This window comes from Kogia breviceps, chromosome X (assembly GCF_026419965.1).
Source record: "Kogia breviceps isolate mKogBre1 chromosome X, mKogBre1 haplotype 1, whole genome shotgun sequence".
Lineage (NCBI taxonomy): Eukaryota > Metazoa > Chordata > Mammalia > Artiodactyla > Physeteridae > Kogia > Kogia breviceps.
The window spans coordinates 68,561,208-68,584,387 of record NC_081330.1 but is presented as its reverse complement, the minus strand read 5'-3'; the positions used below and the strand labels follow the sequence as shown (position 1 = coordinate 68,584,387).

The following is a 23,180-nucleotide window of genomic DNA, read 5'->3' as shown; positions in this document are numbered from 1 at the left end:
GGTAGTGTAAATATGTCCATGCCAATCTCTCACTTCATCACAGCTTACCCTTCCCCCTCCCCATATCCTCAGGGCCATGCTCTAATAAGTCTGTGTTTTATTCCCATCCTACCCCTAGGCTCTTCATGACATTTTTTTCTTGTATTCTATATATATGTGTTAGCATACGGTATTTGTTTTTCTCCTTCTGACTTACTTCACTCTGTATGACAGATTCCGGGTCCATCCACCTCACTACAAATAACTCAGTTTCGTTTCTTTTTATGGCTGAGTAATATTCCATTGTATATATGTGACACATCTTCTTTATCCATTCATCTGTCGATGGACACTTAGGTTGCTTCCATGTCCTGGCTATTGTAAATAGAGCTGCAATGAACATTTTGGTACATGACTCTTTTTGAATTACGGTTTTCTCAGGGTATATGCCCAGGAGTCGGATTGCTGGGTCATATGGTAGTTCTATTTGTAGTTTTTTAAGGAACCTCCATACTGTTCTCCATAGTGGCTGTATCAATTTACATTCCCACCAACAGTGCAAGAGTGTTCCCTTTTCTCCACACCCTCTCCAGCATTTATTGTTTCTAGATTTTTTGATGATGGCCGTTCTAACCGGTGTAAGACTGTAGTTTCTCATTGTAGTTTTGATTTACATTTCTCTAATGATTAATGATGTTGAGCATTCTTTCATGTGTTTGTTGACAATCTGTATGTCTTCTTTGGAGAAATGTCTATTTAAGTCTTTGGCCCATTTTTGGATTGGGTTGTTTGTTTTTTTGTTATTGAGCTGCATGAGTTGCTTATACAGTTTGGAGATTAATCCTTTGTCAGTTGCTTCATTTGCAAATATATTCTCCATTCTGAGGGTTGTCTTTTGGTCTCGTTTATGGTATCCTTTGCTGTGCAAAAGCTTTTAAGTTTCCTTAGGTCCCATTTGTTTATTTTTGTTTTTATCTCCATTTCTCTAGGAGGTGGGTCAAAAAGGATCTTGCTGTGATTTATGTCATAGAATGTTCTGCCTATGTTTTCCTATAAGTGATAGTGTCTGCCCTTACATTTAGGTCTTTAACCCATTCTGAGTTTATTTTTGTGTATGGTGTTAGGGAGTGTTCTAATTTCATACTTTTACATGTACCTGTCCAGTTTTCCCAGTACCACTTATTGAAGAGGCTGTCTTTTCTCCACTGTATATTCTTGCCTCCTTTGTCAAAGATAAGGTGACCATATGTGTATGGGTTTATCTCTGGGCTTTCTATCCTGTTCTATTGATCTATATTTCTCATTTTGTGCCAGTACCATACTGTCCTGATTCCTGTAGCTTTGTAGTATAGTCTGAAGTCAGGGAGCCTGATTATTCCAGCTCCATTTCTCGTTCTCAAGATTTCTTTGGCTATTCGGGGGCTTTTGTGTTTCCATACAAATTGTGAAATTTTTTGTTCTAGTTCTGTAAAAAATGCCTTTGGTAGTTTGATAGGGATTGCATTGAATCTGTAGATTGCTTTGGGTAGTAGAGTCATTTTCACAATGTTGATTCTTCTAATCCAAGAACATGGTATATCTCTCCATCTATTTGTATCATCTTTAATTTCTTTCATCAGTGTCTTATATTTCTGCATACAGGTCTTTTGTCTCCTTAGGTAGGTTTATTCCTAGATATTTAATTCTTTTTGTTGCAGTGGTAAATGGGAGTGTTTTCTTAATTTCATTCTCAGATTTTTCATCTTTAGTGTATAAGAATGCCAGAGATTTCTGTGCATTATTTTTGTATCCTGCTACTTTACCAAATTCATTGATTAGCTCTAGTAGTTTTCTGGTAGCATCCTTCGGATTCTCCATGTATAGTATCATGTCATCTGCAAACAGTGACAGCTTTACTTCTTTTTTTCCGATTTGGATTCCTTTTATTTCCTTTTCTTCTCTGATTGCCGTGGCTAGAACTTCCAAAACTATGTTGAATAACAGTGGTGAGAGTGGGCAACCTTGTCTTGTTCCTGATCTTAGTGGAAATGGTTTCAGTTTTTCACCATTGAGGACGATGTTGGCTGTGTGTTTGTCATATATGACCTTTATTATGTTGAGGAAAGTTCCCTCTATGCCTACTTTCTGCAGGGTTTTTATCATGAATAGGTGTTGAATTTTGTCAAAAGCTTTCTCTGCATCTATTGAGATGATCATATCATTTTTCTCCTTCAGTTTGTTGATATGGTGTATCACATTGATTGATTTGCATATATTGAAGAATCCTTGCATTCCTGGAATAAACCCCACTTGATCATGGTGTATGATCCTTTTAATGTGCTGTTGGATTCTGTTTGCTAGTATTTTGTGGATTTTTGCATCTATGTTCATCAGTGATATTGGCCTATAGTTTTCTTTCTTTGTGACGTCTTTGTCTGGTTTTGGTATCAGGGTGATGGTGGCCTCATAGAATCAGTTTAGGAGTGTACCTCCCTCTGCTATCTTTTGGAAGAGTTTGAGAAGGATAGGTGTTAGCTCTTTTCTAAATGTTTGATAGAATTTGCCTGTGAAGCCATCTCGTCCTGGACTTTGTTGGAATTTTTTAATCATAGTTTCAATTTCAGTTCTTGTGATTGGTCTGTTCATATTTTCTATTTTTTCCTGTTTCAGTCTCGGCAGGTTGTGCCTTTCTAAGAATTTGTCCATTTCTTCCAGGTTGTCCATTTTATTGGCATAGAGTTGCTTGTAGTAATCCCTCATAATCTTTTGTATTTCTGCAGTGTCAGTTGTTACTTCTCCTTTTTCACTTCTAATTCTATTGATTTGAGTCTTCTCCCTTTTTTTCTTGATCAGTCTGTCTAATGGTTTATCAATTTTGTTTATCTTCTCAAAGGGCCAGCTTTTAGTTTTATTGATCTTTGCTATCATTTCCTTCATTTCTCTTTCATTTATTTCTGATATGATCCTTATGATTTCTTTCCTTCTGCTAAATTTTTGTTGTTGTTGTTGTTCTTCTTTCTCTAATTGTTTTAGGTGCAAGTTTAGGTTGTTTATTCGATATGTTTCCCGTTTCTTAAGGTAGAATTGTATTGCTATGAACTTCCATCTTAGAACTGCTTTTGCTGCATCCCATAGGTTTTGGGTCATCGTGTCTCCTCTGTCATTTTTTTCTGGTTATATTTTGATTTCGTCTTTGATTTCTTCAGTGATCACTTTGTTATTAAGTAGTGTACTGTTTAGCCTCCATGTGTTTGTAGTTTTTATAGATATTTTCCTGTAATTGATACCTAGTCTCATAGCGTTGTGGTCGGAAAAGATACTTGATACGATTTCAATTTTGTTAAATTTACCAAGGCTAGATTTGTGACCCAAGATATGATCTATCCTGGAGAATATTCCATGAGCACTTGAGAAAAATGTGTATTCTATTTTTGGATGGAATGTGCTATAAATATCAATTAAGTCCATCTTGTTTAATGTATCATTTAAAAGTTGTGTTTCCTTTTTAATTTTCATTTTGGATGATCTGTCCATTGGTGAAAGTGGGGTGTTAAAGTCCCCTACTATGATTGTGTTACTGTCGATTTCCCCTTTTATGGCTGTTAGTATTTGCCTTATGTATTGAGGTGCTCCTATGTTGGGTGCATAAATATTTACAATAGTTAAATCTTCTTCATGGATTGATCCCTTTATCATTATATAGTGTCCTTCTTTGTCTCTTGTAATAGTCTTTATTTTAACATCTATTTTGTCTGATATGAGAATTCTACTTTAATTTCTAAATTGATTTAGAGTCAACAGTGCCGGTCTGATGCCTGTCAAAAACAGCAGGGGATAAGTTAGTAATTACTGTTCATAGTGGGATGACCTTGAGCAGTGGCTCCTTTAATTGGGAGTCAAATAGCTATCAAGGGATAACAGTTCACATTAAGTTCTCATAGTGTGTACCTTTTTTGGAATGTAGAAAAGTGCTTATCATGCAGATGTTATCAGAACAGGCTGATATTTTTGAGGAGAGTGTGAAGATGTTAAAATGTCTGATTCTAAAGTAAAATAATGAATTTGGGTAACTCTGATCAATTAACCTAACCTTCCTATGTAATATATTTGTGTAACTCTTTAAAAATTAAAGACAAACATTTCAGATGTGTTCTCAAGATATACTACTGGATATTTCTTTAAGACAAATCCAGACTTATCTTCAGTAAGCTTCAGTCTTCTTTTTTTGTAGTTCACTGACTTTTACTTCTTTGACAAGCATGTTGTGAAGATTAATTATAGTTATGAAAGGTACAAGTGTAATATCAATAGTATAGTTTTATTTGGAAACCATAGTACATAAACCCTGTTTTAAATGGGCTATGTGTAGGTGTGTGGATAGAGTTTTCTGCATTTAGGGAGTAGTTATATATAAAGAATACAGACCTATATTCTTCCTATTGCTCAATTATGGTCCCTATTTTAGAGAGTTAGTATCTGTAATAATGATAGAACTGTGGTTACTCTAAGGAACCTAATGCCATTTGTGGCACGGGCATTTCATTGCTTTCCCCTGTCAGAGAAAGTAAATGAAGCTTGAAAAAGAGTCATGATTAATGGTATAGTGAGATAATATATGCTTGCATATGCCATTTCGTTGCTGTGTTGGGGAATATTTTAGGTATGCTATGGATAGGCAGATGGGGGTTTTTAAGTACATAAACTGTAAATCTGTCAGATCATTTAACTTACATGAGAGAAAGAGGAGGAACAATACTAGGTTTTTACATACAGAAAAAAATGTCAGCCTTATAAACATTCTTCTTTTGGCTGGTTAACAGTTCGTGGGTAGGTGCAACCCTCGATTATTATTACTTAGGTACCTCAGGATCTGAAAGTACTGACCAGAAGGAAGTGTACAGGAAGTTGGTAGAAAGATCTATGGAATAAACTATTTGATTGAAAAACAGGCAAAGGGAAACATTTATCAGTAGTTTGAGAAAGAGGTCTTGGAAATTAGGTTATGTGTTCTTGAAAGCAGTGGCAGAAACAGAGGCTTTACTTGTTTGTGCCATTCTAATTCCAAAAAGGATTAGAGACAAAGTATCAATAGATGGGTTACTTATGTTGGTAATAGGGTTTTAGATCAAGGTGACTGGTGTGCAAGAATGGGGAGAACTTGGTTTTCTCACTGCAAAGTTTTTTTCTTAACTTGAGCTCTGGACTTGATGCCATGTTTCAGGGAGAACTTGTTCATCTCCTGGTTGAAGAGTATATTCTTGGGCAGTTCAGTGGGAGACTACATGATCTTTCCAATTCCTCTCTCTAGTGTTAATATCAAACGAGCATTTTCAATAATATTTACCAAGTCATTCCATTTAGGTTCCTGTATCCTAGTGAAAAATATCATGTCTCAATAATAGGCTGTTACAGGTAAGCTCTTAAGCTTTTAGCATGTAATACATTTTAATATCAGAGTTACTATATATATTAAGTAATATTTCACTTTAAAGCTCTAATCTAGACTAAAACTTGTACTTTTTTTTTAGGACAGCCAGTAGAGGGGACTTCATGTTTTCTGCGGATCGTTTGGTAGGTGGATGGAGGCTTTCCATTTTCATTTCATTGTTGTTCCTAGTGATACAATCATAGTAGGCCAAGGGGCTTTTTTGTTCTAGAGCATTCTGGGGTCGAGGGAGATTGTACCAAGTAACCCACATCTTGCTAGACTTTGCAAGTGTTGTATCTACTGTTGCATTAAAGCTCTGCCTCAGTCCCATTCACCTCAAAGCATTGTCCATGAACTCATTCTCTGTAGTTCTGGGGTACCACTCACTACCTTTCAAGTGGATCTTGGTAACCTGATCCTGAGCCTTAAATGCCTCCTCTTAGGGCAGTGAAGTGAAGTAAATTAAAAGGAAACCAAAGATGTAAAAGACCTAGTAGTTACCCTTATGGGATCCATCGAATGCACAAAAACTAATACCTAGCTTGTAGTTTACATGGGGTTGGATATCTATTTTGCCTCTTCTTTTCTGTAGTATCCTCACACGTGAAATACTAAGTTGTACTGTCTATGCTCAGGGACTTCCTGTTAAGGATTGACCAAGCCCAATTCTGTTTAGCTAGTATCATCTGAGAGGATCTCAGGCCAAATTGGGCTGTCTTGGGTAAGCCCTCTTTACTTCTTGTGTTTATGTCTAAGTTTGTTGAGTGCTTAGAATGAGGTTGACACATATTCTGCTGTGGTTATTAGTATTCATCTGTTCATGAAATATACATTGAACTCATGTGAGTCAGACACTGTGCTAGACTGTGTTGTGGGGGGAGGAGATACAGTGGTAAAGCATACAGCATGGTCCCTGATCTCGTGGGTTTACAGTCTAAATACTGTTCTCAGTATTTAGTTTGGGAAAGAAAGAAAAGTGAATTATTAAGCTTATGGTTATAATCAGATAGTAGAAGATAGATTATTAAAGGGAATGTGATGGTGTTGGTGGGGGGAGGCTTGAAACTGTTTATTTACCTTTTCCCTAGGGAAATCTTTATTCCAAAAGAGTGTAGACAACTCCTGTTCTATTTTTGACTAAGTATTCTTGGTTCGAAGGCCACTTCTATTTGAGCTTCCAGGGACAGTAATAATCCTTGGATTGCATCAAGATAAATGTAGTTAACATTCTTGGAGTGATACTTAGGTTATTCTGTCTTTATGCTTTTATCAAACCAAAGGGACAGGTTCAAAGCAATTGTGTCAGTGGCTGCTGTGGGGAAAACAGAGGTCTTGGTGTTCACTGGTAGAAAATGATTGCTCTTTCTTTTGCGCTCTTTGTGCCATTTTTCTGGAGAACATAGGAATTAAGTTCATGGTTATTGTAAAATGCTTGCCTGAAAGGGCAAGCATTATATCTTAGTCAAATGAAATAATAAGGACGCAGGGCATAATTCACCTCAGGGGATGGTAATTAGGACCTCTCTTTTCTCTTCAGTTGGATTTGAAGGTCCTGATATTGGGGGTGGGGGTGGGGTGGAGGTCAGTTGTGACTGTGGTAAGGACAGGAGCTGTTGAGGTTTCTAGTGTTGAGGATTTCTAGTACACTGTCTCTTCTAGCACAAGGGTCCTGTTATAGTGGACATTAATTCTATCCTGAATTTGTCAGGATTGGCTCTCCTGGCTCTCAGATCTTGAGTTCTTTATATTTTTGTTACCCTTCTTCTGGTTTTATGTTCTCCTGTAAGACTTGGACACACTAATTTCTGTCCCAGAGTTGCAGGAGATGGGCAGGAGGTAAGACTCTTTAGAGGAGTGTTACTAGGAGGAGAACTAGGCTCTTCAAAGAAAATTATCCTCTTCTTCCCTTGTAATTTTTGCTCATAAGAAACATTAACCTCCACAGAAGGTGGTGGCTAGAGGTGAGTATGCACACACACACAGTATTCATGAGCTTCCTTGACCCTCTGGTGTTGCAGGTTGACAAAATGCTGGCCTATTTAGCATTGATCATTTTAATGATAGCAGGATGTTTTGTTGTGATAACAGAACATGGGGCCTGGCATTTCTCCCTGATGTTCCTGATTCTTAATCAGTAATGTAATATTGATTGGAGAAAATTTGCTTTGCAGACTCAGCACTGCCTTTTTGTAGTGGGCTTTGGGTAGTCATAGAAATACCATATCTGGTGGTTTTTGGAGGCTATTCCTAGTAGTTCTGATGGATTTTTTCCTCTGTACCACATATTAAGATCATTAGGAGCCCTTTTTTTTTTTAAGCTGGGAAGTCCCAGTGCATTCGACTGGATCCTTCTTCAAGTTCTTCTTCACTCATTTATTTCCTCCTAAGAAATTCAGGCTTTATTTTGAATTGTGGTGGGCCTTTGTTAAAAAGTATCCGACTTAACAATTTCAAAGTACTAAACAAGGCAAAGAAGTTTCCAGTGAGAACTGTTTCTAGAGTAGCCAGAAGTATATTATTTCCAAGTGTTCCTGCCATGACTCTTGCCACTTGCTGTAGTTTTGCATTTATCATAATATAGCCTGGACTGACTGAATGAGAATCAGAAAGCATACTTGAGCCTTTTAGTGGCAATCATGTGCCTAACTGAGGTTGGATACCTAGCAGCAAGCAGCCTGGCATTTGTTTCTATCTCTGTATCTAACACATGATAGGGGCCCCCCTCCTACTGCCATAAGCTAAATCCTTGCCTAGCATGTTACTGACTTTTTGCCTAGTTTTCAGCTCCTGAGGCTAACAGCTAATAGGAGATTCTTAGCAAGTTCTCAACTTATTCTTCCTTTGACTCTCTAGATCAGACTTGTTGTGGAAGAGGGATTGAATCAGCTACCATATAAAGAATGCATGGTGACCACTCCGACAGGTAACCAGGGCTGTTACTCTCATATTCACCTCATAAAAATTCTGAGATAGAATTGGGGGAAAATAGAAAAAAGCAGTCTGAGTAAATCAGTATGCAAAATTAGGAGTCTATGTGGAGCTGTTCTTTTAAACAACTTAATAAACTTGGAGACATTTAGCAAAGAAATTTATGTGGATGACCTTTTGTTAATGGCTTGCTGGTCAGTTCAAGAAAGGTTAATAAATACTATTCAACATGCAGGTGTTGTCTTTGATGATGACACATTGGGACCAGAGCTAAGAACTGCTGGCAGCTTATCTTCACCTCTGTAGGGAAGCTTCTGGTGTTAACAAATGGGTGGGCTGGTTTGGCATTGAAACTCCAGGTAAAAGGATGAAAAGTAAAAAAGAAAAAGAAAACTAAAAATGATGAGGATTAGAGAAGAAGGGGTTTTGTTCTGCTCTAATAGAAAGAAGCCAAGGATCCCTATTTTAGGGATTTGAAATTCTGATTTGGTTCTTTAGTAAATAATGGAAGCTGTTACATCCAAAGGTTGATTTCATGAAAATTGGGGGCTGAACTTGCTGCATCATAATTGATACAAATTCAGGATGAGACCAGGGCATGAACATGTCTTGATAATTACTTCAACCTTTCTCTTCTGCTTGTTAATGCAGAATGGAGGCTCATAAAAAGGGACTGAATGAGGAGGCTCTCTGCTGTGGCTCACAGTGGGGTCCCAGTTTGAATTGATGGGCTTTCTAGCATTCTTGGAGTACCATTCTTGTCTGAATTCAGTTTGAGGAACATGTATGTGAATATCATTCTATCATAAGGCCTGTTCCCACTCAATGAAGTCTACCTCTCCCAATTATTCCCACAGGATTTTTATGAAGAATTAAAAAGTAAATATGAAAAATCATGACTCTTCTTATTACTTTCACAGGGAACCTAATATGTTATACAGTATGTCTGGACAAGAGTTGCTCTGTACCCATCTGCTTTAAAGCTTAGATACTTTATTAAATAAGTAGGTTGCTCCAATGATGAAAGATAAATTCTTTGGTTTTATTCCCCAACAGGGTACAAGTATGAAGGAGTGAAATTTGAGAAGGGAAACTGTGGGGTCAGCATAATGAGAAGCGGTAGGTTTGCATATGTGTGACTTTGTCTCTTTGCATGCATAGATGCAGTTGCTATTTTCTAGGAGAGAGGCAGTCTTGTCTGTCACAATTGCAGCCTTCCTTAGCTTAAATCTCACCACCTGTGTTGTCTATCCTCATGGTGCCTTGGAATCATAGCCTATGTGTTGCCACGTTTGGCTAATTTTAACTGCAGAGCATCTTCCCTAGTGGCCTATCCCCATGGGCAAGACAGCTTTGAAAGATTCAGAGGAGGGTGGGAGAACAAGAGGGTGCAATGATGCTATCTCGGAGAGAACAGGGCAGCTTGAATTTTGAGGGAATACAGCACAAATTCAGGCCTGTAGAACTCTGAACACCCAACTAGAGAAAATCTTTGTTCTGGTTTTTAAATTTCTTTTGTGAGGAACAGTCCTACCCTGTCAGGAGCTGGACTGAATGGCTTGTTTAATATTTTTAGTTTTATATTTGATGAGTATGTGACTATGTAGGCAAAAGAACTTAACTGTGATTAACTCTAGGTATTTCCAAGTGCTAGTCTTATAAATATTTGTGTTTGAGTCCAACCGATTGTCCTTCTAAATCAACCTTTGTGCAGCAAACTCACATGCCTGTAATTAGGACCTATAACTGTTATATGGGGATGATTATTTCCATTCAGCAACTTAATTCCTTAATTATTCTTTGTACAAGATCCAAGGTATGGTAGAAGCCCCACTTGCTTGCATTGGAAACAGATGTTTTGTTTTGTTTTGTTGTGTTTGCCACACCACGCAGCATGTGGGATCTTAAGCTCCCCCACCACTGATCCAACCTGTGTCCCCTGCAGTGGCAGCATGGAGTCTTAACCACTGGACCACCAGGGAAGTCCCTGGATTTTTATTTCACATATAAACATTCCCTTTGCTTATCTGGCTATGAAGTTCTGTTTGTGAACAATTGAATATCTCCGATAAAATAGGAGCTTTAAGCTCCCTTTTTTATAGAAGGTAGCTCTTAAGCAACAATAGGATTTTCAGGACAATGCTGTTCAACCTCTTAAAACAGCTGAAGACAATGGAGATGGGCTTTTAAGGCACAATTTCTTCTGTTTTAGTCCAGCTTCTGCCCTAAAGGCAGCAGCATGGTCCTCGCACCCCTAGTGTATACAGGATGACCTTGGGGGTTATGCATAGATAGGGTGTTTTTAACCTTAATAGCAATTGGTTGATTTTCATACCCAATAGAAAGAAACTGTTTTTATATTTTCACTAGTGATATAAAGTTTCCTTTTAAAATAAATGTAAACAAAAACAGTTAATTTGAGAGATGGCGGAAGAGTAAGATGCGGAGATCACCTTCCTCCCCACAGATACATCAGAAATACATCTACATGTGGAATTGCTCCTATAGAACACCCACTGAACGCTGGCAGAAGACCTCAGACCTTCCAAAAGGCAAGAAACTTCCCACGTTACTGGGTAGGGCAAAAGAAAAAAGAATAAACAGAGACAAAAGATTAGGGACAGGACCTGCACCAGTGGGAGGGAGCCATGAAGGAGGAAAGGTTTCCACACACTAGAAGCCCCTTCACGTGCAGAGACTGCGGGTGGCAGAGGCGGAAGCTTCAGAGCCATGGAGGAGAGCACAGTAACAGGTTGCGGAGGGAAAAACAGAGAGATTCCCGCACGGAGGATCGGTGCCGACCAGCATGCACCAGCCCAAGAGGCTTGTCTGCTCACCTGCTGGGATGGGCGGGGGCTGGGAGCTGAGGCTCGAGCTTCGGTCGGATCTGAGGGAGAGGTCTGGCAGCGTGAACACAGCCTGAAGGGGTTAGTGCACCACGGCTAGCTGGGAGGGACTCCGGGAGAAGTCTGGAGCTGCTGAAGAGTCAAGAGACGTTTTCTTCCCTCTTTGCTTCCTGGTGTGCGAGGAGAGGGGATTAAGCACACCGCTTAAACGAGCTCCAGAAATGGGTGCGAGCCACAGTTCTCAGTGCGCAAACCAGAGACAGGCATGATATGCTAAGGCTGCTGCTGCAGCCACCAAGAAGCCTGTGAGGATGCACAGGTCACTCCCCACACCTCCCCTCCCGGGAGCCTGTGCCGCCCGCTAGAGCTAGAGCACCAAGAGGGTGCTTAATTAATTAAAGGTGCTTTAATTAAAATTAAAACCATTTTCTCAACTAGAAAGACAGGGACACAGCCCCATCCATTAGCAGAGAGGCTGCCGAAAATCATTATAAGGCTACAGACACCCCAAAACGCACCACCAGACGTGGACCTCCCCACAAGAAAGACAAGATCCAGCCTCATCCACCAGAACACAGGCACTAGTCCCCTCAACCAGGAAACGTACTCAACCCACAGAACCAACCTTAGCCACCAGGGGCAGACACCAAAAACAATGAGAACTACGATCCTGAAGCCTGCGAAAAGGAGAACCCAAACACAGTAAGATAAGAAAAATGAAAAGACAGAAATCACAGAGCAGATGAAGGAGCAAGGTAAAAACCCACCAGACCCAACAAATGAGGAGGAAATACATAGTCTACCTGAAAAAGAATTCAGAACAATGATAGTAAAGATGATCCAAAATCTTGGAAATAGAATAGACAAAATGCAAGAAACAGTTAACAAGGACCTAGAAGAAATAAAGAGGAAGCAAGCAACAATGAACAAAACAATAAATGAAATTAAAAATACTCTAGATGGGATCAATAGCAGAATAACTGGAGCGGAAGAATGTATAAGTGACCTGGAAGATAAAATAGTGGAAATAACTACTGCAGAGCAGAATAAAGAAAAAAAATGAAAAGAACTGAGGACAGTCTCAGAGACCTCTGGGACAACATTAAATGCACCAACATTCTAATTATAGGGTACCAGAAGAAGAAGAGAAAAAGAAAGGGGCTGAGAAAATATTTGAAGAGATTATAGTTGAAAACTTCCCTAATATGGTAAAGGAAATAGTTAATTAAGTCCAGGAAGCACAGAGTCCCATACAGGATAAATCCAAGGAGAAATACGCCAAGACAAATATTAATCAAACTATCAAAAATTAAATACAAAGAAAAAATATTAAAAGCAACACAGGAAAAACAAAAAATAACACAGAAGGGAATCCCCATAAGGTTAACAACTGATCTTTCAGCAGAAATTCTGCAAGCCAGAAGGGAGTGGCAGGACATATTTAAAGTGATGAAGGAAAAAAACCTACAGGCAAGATTACTCTACCCAGCAAGGATCTCATTCAGATTGGATGGAGAAATTAAAACCTTTACAGACAAGCAAAAGCTGAGAGATTTCAGCACCACCAAACCAGCTTTACAACAAATGTTAAAGGAACTTCTCTAGGCAAGAAACACAAGAGAAGGAAAAGGCCTACAAAAACAAACCCGAAACAAGTCAATGGTAATAGGAACATACATATCGATAATTACCTTAAATGAAAATGGATTAAATGCTCCCACCAAAAGACGCACACTGGCTGAATGGATACAAAAACAAGACCCATATATATGCTGTCTACAGGAGACCCACTTCAGACCTAGGGACACTTACAGACTGAAAGTGAGGGGATGGTAAAAGATATCCCATGCAAATGGAAATCAGAAGAAAGCTGGAGTAGCAATTCTCATATCAGACAAAATAGACTTTAAAATAAAAACTATTACAAGAGACAAAGAAGGACACTACATAATGATCAAGGGATCGATCCATGAAGAAGATATAACAATTGTAAATATTTATGCACCCAACATAGGAGCACCTCAATGCATAAGGCAAATACTAACGGCCATAAAAGGGGAAATCGATAGTAACACAGTCATAGTAGGGGACTTTAACACCCCACTTTCACCAATGGACAGATCATCCAAAATGAAAATAAAAAAGGAAACACAACTTATAAATGATACATTAAACAAGATGGACTTAATTGATATTTATAGCACATTCCATCCAAAAACAACAGAATACACATTTTTCTCAAGTGCTCATGGAACATTCTCCAGGATAGATCATAACTTGGGTCACAAATCAAGCCTTGGTAAATTTAAGAACATTGAAATCATATCAAGTATCTTTTCCGACCACAACGCTATGAGACTAGATATCAATTACAGGAAAATATCTGTAAAAACTACAAACACATGGAGGCTAAACAATACACTACTTAATAACGAAGCGATCACTGACGAAATCAAAGACGAAATCAAAATATACCCAGAAGAAAGTGACAATGGAGACACAGCGACCCAAAACCCATGGGATGCAGCAAAAGCAGTTCTAAGAGGGATGTTTATAGCAATACAATGCTACCTTAAGAAACAGGAAACATCTCGAATTAACAACCTAACGTTGCACCTAAAACAATTAGAGAGAAACGAACAAAAAATGCCAAATTTAGCAGAAGGAAAGAAATCATAAGGATCATATCAGAAATAAATGAAAGAGAAATGAAGGAAACAGTAGCAAAGATCAATAAAACTAAAAGCTGGTTCTTTGAGAAGATAAATAAAATTGAGAAACCATTAGACAGACTGATCAAGAGAAAAAGGGAGAAGACTCAAATCAATAGAATTAGAAATGAAAAAGGAGAAGTAACAACTGACACTGCAGAAATACAAAAGATTATGAGAGATTACTACAAGCAACTCTATGCCAATAAAATGGACAACCTGGAAGAAATGGACAAATGCTTAGAAATGCACAACCTGCCAAGACTGAATCAGGAAGAACTAGAAAATATGAACAGACCAATCACAAGCACTGAAATTGAAACTGTGATTAAAAATCTTCGAACAAACAAAAGCCCAGGATAAGACGGCTTCACAGGCGAGTTCTATCAAACATTTAGAGAAGAGCTAACGCCTATCCTTCTCAAACTCTTCTAAAAGATAGCAGAGGGAGGAACACTCCCAAACTCATTCTATGAGACCACCATCACCCTGATACCAAAACCAGACAAAGACGTCACAAAGAAAGAAAACTATAGGCCAATATCACTGATGAACATAGATACAAAAATCCTCAACAAAATATTATCAAACAGAATCCAACAGCACATTAAAAGGATCATACACCATGATCAAGTGGGGTTTATTTCAGAAATTCAAGGATTCTTCAATATACGCAAATCAATCAATGTGATACACCACATCAACAAACTGACGTAGAAAAACCATATGATCATCTCAATAGATGCAGAGAAAGATTTTGACAAAATTCAATACCCATTTATGATTAAAGCCCTGCAGAAAGTAGGCATAGAGGGAACTTTCCTCAACATAGTAAAGTCCATATATGAACAACCCACAGCCAGGATTGTTCTCAATGGTGAAAAACTGAAATCATTTCCACTAAGATCAGGAACAAGACAAGGTTGCCCACTGTCACCACTATTATTCCACATAGTTTTGGAAGTTCTAACCACAGCAATCAGCGAAGAAAAAGAAATAAAAGGAATCCAAATCGGAAAAAAAGAAGTAAAGCTGTCACTGTTTGCAGATGACATGATACTCTTCATATAGAATCCTAAAGATGCTACCAGAAACCTACTAGAGCTAATCAATGAATTTGGTAAAGTAGCAGGATACAAAATTAATGCACAGAAATCTCTGGCATTCTTATACACTAAAGATGAAAAATCTGAGAGTGAAATTAAGAAAACACTCCCATTTACCACTGCAACAAAAAGCATTAAATATCTAGGAATAAACCTACCTAAGGAGACAAAAGACCTGTATGCAGAAAATTATAAGACCCTGATGAAAGAAATTAAAGATGATACAAATAGATGGAGAGATATACCATGTTCTTGGATTGGAAGAATCAACATTGTGAAAATGACTCTACTACCCAAAGCAATCTACAGATTCAATGCAATCCCTATCAAACTACAACTGGCATTTTTCACAGAACTAGAACAGAAAATTTCACTATTTGTATGGAAACACCAAAGTCCCCGAATAGCTAAAGCAATCTTGAGAACGAAAAATGGAGCTGGAGGAATCAGGCTCCCTGACTTCAGACTATACTACAAAGCTACAGTAATCAAGACAGCATGGTACTGGCACAAAACGAGAAATATAGATCAATGGAACAGGATAGAAAGCCCCACACACATATGGTCACCTTATCTTTGACAAAGGAGGCAAGAATATACAATGGAGGAAAGACAGCCTGTTCAATAAGTGGTGCTGGGAAAACTGGACAAGTACATCTAAAAGTATGAAATTAGAACACTCCCTAACACCATACACAAAAATAAACTCAGAATGGGTTAAAGACCTAAATGTAAGGGCAGACACTATCAAACTCTTAGAGAAAAACATGAGCAGAACACTCTATGACATAAATCACAGCAAGATCCTTTTTGACCCACCTCCTAGAGAAATGGAAATAAAAACAAAAATAAACAAAGGGGACCTAATGAAACTTAAAAGCTTTTGCACAGCAAAGGATACCATAAAGAAGACCAAAAGATAACCCTCAGAATGGAGAATATATTTGCAATCAAAGCAACTGACAAAGAATTAATCTCCAAAATGTATAAGCAACTCATGCAGCTCAATAACAAAAAAACAAACAACCCGATCCAAGAATGGGCAGAAGACCTAAATAGACATTTCTCCAAAGAAGATATACAGATTGCCAACAAACACATGAAAGAATGCTCAACATCATTAATCATTAGAGAAATGCAAATCAAAACTACAATGAGAAACTGCAATCATACACCAGTCAGCATGGCTATCATCAAAAAATCTAGAAACAATAAATGCTGGAGAGGGTGTGGAGAAAAGGGAACACTCTTGCACTGTTGGTGGGAATGTAAATTGATACAGCTACTACGGAGGACAGTATGGAGGTTCCTTAAAAAACTACAAATAGAACTACCATACGACCCAGCAATCCGACTCCTGGGCATATACCCTGAGAAAACCGTAATTCAAAAGGAGTCATGTACCAAAATGTTCTTTTCTGCTCTATTTACAAGAGCTAGGACATGGAAGCAACCTAAGTGTCCATCAACAGATGAATGGATAAAGAAGATGTGGCACATATATACAATGGAATATTACTCAGCCATAAAAACAAATGAAACAGAATTATTTGTAGTGAGGTGGATGGACCTGGAGTCTGTCATACAGAGTGAAGTAAGTCAGAAGGAGAAAAACAAATACTGTATGCTAACACTTATATATGGAATCTAAGAAAAAAAATGTCATGAAGAGCCTAGGGGTAGGATGGGAATAAAACACAGACCTACTAGAGCGTGGACTTGAGGATATGGGGAGTGGGAAGGGTAAGCTGTGACAAAGTGAGAGATTGGCATGGACATATTTACACTACCAAATATAGCATGGATAGCTAGTGGGAAGCAGCCACATGGCACAGTTAGATCAGCTAGGTGGCTTTTGACCACCTATAGGGGTGGGATAAGGAGAGTGGGAGGGAGGGAGATGCAAGAAAGAAAAGATTTGGGAACATATGTATATGTATAACTTATTCACTTTGTTGTAAAGCAGAAACTAACACAACATTGTAAAGCAATTATACTCCAATAAAGATGTTAAAAAACAGTTAATTTAATGAAAAATATTAACTAAGTAACCATAAAAGTAGAATTTTTTGTGGCCTAAAATCTTGACGATGCTATGAAAATGATTGACCTTCAGCAAACACTTCCTTAAAGGAATTCAGACTCAAAAATAGCTCTGTGTTCTGAAACCAAGGGTGTGGTGGTGGTGTTGGTTGTGGTTCTTTAGGGGGGAAAGGGAACATATATTACTTTTTCACTGTTTTCCAGTAAAGCCTCTGCCATTGAAGTCATTGCTGGGTCTAAGTGATATCTCTTGATGCCAACTTAATCTAAATGGAGAGCCTTTGGTCTGTAGTGCCCATTCTTCCATAAATATTTTATATTTTTGTCAGATGAAAGTAACACAGTTTCTTTAAAATAATAGGGGTAAAATGTTCCTGATATTAGAAAAGTTCAAGGAGCAGCTTAATAAAACACTTTATTTGCTGTAATCATGGAAGCATGACAGCTCTAAACTTGCAAGCCAGCAATAAAACTAGCTTACCCTAGTTTCATTGACCTGAACTACGTATAAAATATGAGCATATCAGAAGTAAAAGCTGTTAGCTTAAGAAGAATTGCTTCCATTTTGACAATGTCTTTATTTATTGTATTAATAACAGTCAAAAACTCTGCTTTGGTCCATTCTTGGACTTTCAATGTATCTCCTCCTAATCCCTCTTTCCTTCTTTTTTATTTCCTTCTTCAAGGTGAGGCAATGGAACAAGGTTTACGAGACTGCTGTCGATCCATACGAATTGGAAAGATCCTGATTCAGAGTGATGAGGAGACACAAAGAGCCAAAGTATATTATGCCAAGTTCCCCCCAGATATTTACAGGAGAAAAGTCCTTTTGATGTATCCGATTCTCAGTGAGTGACTTGTGTTTAATTTGTAACCTTTGGTTAGGGTTTAAATTCAACTTAGTGCCTGCATTCTAGGTACCCTTATATAAAGGCAAAAACCATTTCTAAATGTGTTTTTTGTTTTTCTCAGTTTGATTTGGAGTTGTCCTGGGCAGTTCTCTGGGGAATTTTTATTGTGTAATAAGAGAATACACATTAGTCAAACTTTATTAGCTCCAAAAACTTCTATCTTAAAATTAACACATTGAAGCAAAGGATTTAATGAAGCAAAATATATAGAACACAGAAAATACATTGAAATATGTCCCTTCTCTAGCCCAGTGAGTATAGCAATGATTTTCTCAAGGATTTATCCTCTTTGGAGGTAATATTTTTTTCCTATTCTAGTCTGTTTCCTAAGCTTACTCAGATCCTGGGGTTGGGGGTGGTGAGTGGGTGTTATATTTGATATCTCAAATAGTGAACGAATTTAGGGCTTGTTGTGCATTTGAAAACTGAAAAGTATATGGGTTATGTCTGTTATTGAAAATAACATCATTGATAAAAACAGGAACCTTGAAATGAAGCTTTGTCTTGCAGTATCTTTTTTTAAACATCTTTATTGGAGTATAATTGCTTTACAATGGTGTGTTAGTTTCTGCTTTATAACAGTGAATCAGCTATACATGTACATATATCCCCATATCTCCTCCCTCTTGCGTCTCCCTCCCACCCTCCCTATCCCACCCCTCTATGTGGACACAAAGCACTGAGCTGATCTCCCTTTGCTATGTGGCTGCTTCCCACTGGCTATCTGTTTTACATTTGGTAGTGTATATATGTCCATGCCACTGTCTCACTTCGTCCCAGCTTACCCTTACCCCTGCCCGTGTCCTCAAGTCCATTATCTACATCTGTGTCTTTATTCCTGTCCTGCCCCTAGGTTCTTCAGAACCATTTTTTAAAATTCCATATATATGTGTTAGCATATGGTATTTGTTTTTCTCTTTCTGACTTACTTCACTGAATGACAGACTCTAGGTCCATCCACCTCACTACATATAACTCAATTTTGTTTCTTTTTATGGCTGAGTAATATTCCCTTGTATATATGTGCCACATCTTCTTTATCCATTCATCTGTTGATGGACACTTAGGTTGCTTCCATGTCCTGGCTATTGTAAACAGAGCTGCAGTGAACATTGTGGTACATGACTCTTTTTGAATTATGGTTTTCTCAGGGTGTCTAGTAGTATCTTATGTTACATTTCTAAACTGCCTTTACTTCGAAGAAATTCAAAGACATTTTGAGATGAGTGTTAAAGTTGCCAATGCATTTGGCTGTCATTTTATTTCAGGCACTGGAAATACTGTAATTGAAGCTGTAAAGGTTCTCATAGAACATGGAGTTCAACCTAGTGTTATTATCCTACTCAGTCTGTTCTCCACTCCTCATGGTGAGTTCATGCTCTGGATGGTCATGGGGTGGTTATGTATACATCTGCCCAGCCTCTCATCCTGAGGAAAAGTTCATTTGCTTCCACATTAAATCTAAATTGAATTTTGGTAGTTATAACTTGTGTTCGTCATATCTAAGCTTAGTGGTAATACTTTACACCATTCTACTCTTGTTCAAATTCAAATGGAGAAGTATGAGCTAACTCCATTGAAGGGGATTGCAGTTGTTTTCATGGTGGCCCTGTTTGAGTAGAGCTTGCAAATGGCTAAAAGGTCACTATTTCTCCTGGCTCCCCACCTGAGCCTGAAAACTGCTCTCAAACAGCAAGAAACTTGAGGTTCTAGCTAGCCCTATGGTCTTACTGAAGTAAGCTTTGTAGTGTGAAGCAAAGATCAAAAGTTTGTAAAGTGAGACTTCTGCTCAAAGGGCGCAATGAAAGAACTTGTGTCCTCCATTTCCTGAGAGAGGTAAGCCTAATTTAAGACCCTAGTTTTTTTTGCCATGTAATCTAAGACGATTGTGAAAGTATCCTAAGAAAATAATCATAAAGGCATGTAGAAATTCAGCATTTAGGATAGTCACTGTAGAGCTGTATTTCATGTAAGAGAAAATTTGAAAGTATATAAATGACTTACTTGGAAATGGTTAAATAAATGTACAGTTGACCCTTGAACAACATGGGTTTGAACTGCATTGGTCCACTTATATGTGGATATTTTTCAATACTGAAAACTACAGTACTACACAGTCCATGGTTGGTTGAATTCATGTATGCAGAGGAACTGCAGATACAGAGGGTCAACTATACGTTATATATGTGGATTAACCCCCATGGTGTTCAAGGGTCAACTGTCTATTCAAAGAATGTAATATTATATAACTGTTAGATCATGTTTTTGAAAAAATATTTAATGACATCAAAAAATCTGGTAAATGTAAGAGCGGAATAAACAACATTAGAATAGTATAAAATGTCATCACCAAGTTTAGAGATGACTAATACATATTATGACTACCAAAATCAGACTTGGATTAAGATGGGACCTAATAAATCTTTCCTCAGCATGAAAGGCTAGACAGATGCACAATACTATTTCAATTTTCATTTTAAATCACATAATATTTATAGTGGTTGTCTTAGGGCAGTTGGATTCTAAATGATTCGTTTTCTTTTTTAAGCTTTTCTTTTGTATTTTCCAGATGTTCTACAATGAATTTGTATTTGTTTCATAATTGAAAAGAAAGAGAAGTATGTGGCTTCTAGTTAGGGTGTTTCCTCATTTCCAAAGGTTCCAAGTCCCGGCCAACCCTGAAGAGGCTACAGAGAAACCAGCTGGGAGGGCTGCGTTTAGTATGCCATTGATTATTTTGCTGTTTCATAATAAAAAATTACCTGTAGTTCAAATGTTGATGGTGACAAAGGGTAATTTGCTTGGTTATCCATCCATATAACAGAGGTGGCATTGTAAACATTGAGATAACCAAATAATTATTGGGTTTTCTGTCTTTGGGACTAGGAAAGTAACCGTGTTAGTTGTAATAGTATACATTAGAATAGTATACTAATTCTTTGACATTATAGATGAAAAAATCTTATTCCATGGCAGCCTTGCTATGGCTTTTTAGTTTGACTGGCATCCTAGCTAGTCCCTTTCCTTTCTTCCTCCATCTCCTCCCCACCCAAGCTAGAGTCATAACTTCTCAAAAGCTAGCTTTCTCTAACATAACAAAGAAGTCTTTGCACTTGTTTCAACAGTGTTCCAGTTGAGAAACCAGCATCTTATGTATGATCCTGTTTCCAGAAAGGACTGTATTCTCTGTATTCCAGCTACCTTTAAAATAAAACAAAAAAAGACTCTTCAGGGGAAAAGTTGCTATAACTGAATATATTTTTTAAGTCTTGGATAGAAGACAATTTGATTCTAAGAATTTTTTAGTGAGTGGGTAGAAACATAGTCTGACTACTATCAAAACTTTTCAGATACAGACATTATATAAACTAAGAGATTAACCAAGTCTGACTATGTGTCCAAAGGTCATTGCTCTTGGTCTTCTGTCAATATTAGACCTAGTGACTGATTATAAAATTACTGAATTCCAAGTAATGTTATCAAAAAATTCTGCCATAATGACAATTCTCTTTTATTTTTTGAAGGTGCCAAATCAATCATTCAAGAGTTTCCAGAGATCACAATTTTAACTACTGAAGTTCATCCTGTTGCGCCTACACATTTCGGACAGAAATACTTTGGAACAGACTAAGTTATTGAAGGAAAATTATTCTATTCTGTAATATTACAGTTATGAGTTTCTACCTGTTTGACTAATTCACTTGAGGAATGACATAGAAAATTGTGATAAAGATACTTTGTAATTTTTGCAAGTGGGTATATTAAAAGGAAATACTTGAGGTTTGTTTTTTTATTTAGTTATCTCTTGACTGTTGGCACCATATTCAGCAATGAAGCACACGCAACTCTTCAAAAATATTTTAATAATGTTCTTATGCAAATTGCTGATCCATCAGTGCATTGAAACTGTTCCCTAATTTATAAACCTCAGTTTAGAGGTTGCTTGCAGTCACAAATAAAACCCAAATGGGAGTCAGTTCATTGGCCCACTCTAGTTTGCATTTTGTTTAGTTTGCTTTTAGTTCTAGGGAGATTTCATGTATGTGGCTGTTGTCACCTTCCTCTACTCTTTACTTCCTAGTACAATACACACTGGTAACTTGGAGAGGATGAAAAAAGAATGCCTCATAGAATTTTATGTTTCCATTAATGTCCTCACTCAGTTGGCAGATCCAGGGTATACAGTTAGCTCTTCGTTTAAGCCATTATGTTCTTCATGGCTCACTTCCTACCCTGTGCATTGTTGGTAGGTGCCTTGTCAAGTGTAATGCAGTGAAGACGATGGTGGGGTATTTACAGCAACTGGAACTGTAACATTAATTTGCTTAGATTGAACCAGGGGTGTCTGGATGTTGACAAGGGAGGGCTAAATACTGTTAATGCCGTCAATGCCCTAGAAATGAATTGGTGGTGATTTTTCTGAGGTGTGGGGGAAAGGATGGTTTCTTGCTGGGCGTATGGCCAATAAGTAAATTAAAATGCTTCATTTTTAATTTGGATGTTTCGACTAGAGGCCTTTGATTTGGAACTTAGTTCTTTTGCATGTTTGTCAACTGTAGATGTATTAAAATGGGAAAAATACCATGATATTAAAAAAATCCCTAAGATTTATATGTGTTCATATTTAGGCTTCTGAAAGGAAGAGAAATCATTTTAGGAAAGGATGTTCGTGTTCTGAAACTTGCTTGTAAAACCCTGATCTCATTTTACATTGATATTAAAACATTTTAACAATGGTGGCTGGCTGATTACTTGATTAATTATACTCCTATAGCCCCATAGGCAGCTGTTGTGGGCTTCTGTTTAAAAAAAAAAACAGAAAAGAACAGAAGACTGTTTCTTAGAAAGAACCAAAGCTGACAGAAGTCAATAAAGATTCAGGGAAAGGAAGGAAAGCTGGTGTAGAATGGGCTGCATTTTCCCTTTGGAGCCTAGAAGGACTTCACTATATTTTTCCCTTTATTTTTGAAGACTATCATAATAAACTGAGATTAATTGATAGATTACCCATATTACAATTCTTCCAAGGCAAATGTTGCTCTCATGTTCTTGTTGAAATTATCATCTGTATTTGTCAGTTAAGTATTTTGATATAATGTAGATTTTGTTTATTCCTGATTAGCAGAAGCTCTAACTGAAGACCATTAAAACCAAGATCTTTATCTCCTTGTCCCAGGAAAGATGTGAGCCAGCAAATTTAGATAGAGACCAGATCTGCTTCAGGTTGATGCACTGAATTAGTTTGGAAA

At 37.6% G+C, this 23,180-nt stretch overlaps 1 protein-coding gene across 1 annotated transcript in view; it reads left to right on the top strand.

The window, feature by feature from the left end:
* The window catches only part of UPRT (uracil phosphoribosyltransferase homolog), a 32,774-nt gene extending 10,107 nt beyond the window's left edge, over window positions 1-22,667 (top strand). Inside the window, exons 2-7 of the mRNA XM_059050473.2 lie at window positions 5,487-5,529; window positions 8,240-8,309; window positions 9,371-9,433; window positions 17,707-17,868; window positions 19,200-19,298; window positions 21,456-22,667. Of these exons, the coding sequence (XP_058906456.1) occupies window positions 5,487-5,529; window positions 8,240-8,309; window positions 9,371-9,433; window positions 17,707-17,868; window positions 19,200-19,298; window positions 21,456-21,562 (544 nt within the window). The 3' untranslated portion in view covers window positions 21,563-22,667. The remainder of the gene's footprint in view (window positions 1-5,486; window positions 5,530-8,239; window positions 8,310-9,370; window positions 9,434-17,706; window positions 17,869-19,199; window positions 19,299-21,455) is intronic.
* Window positions 22,668-23,180: the final 513 nt, after the last annotated feature.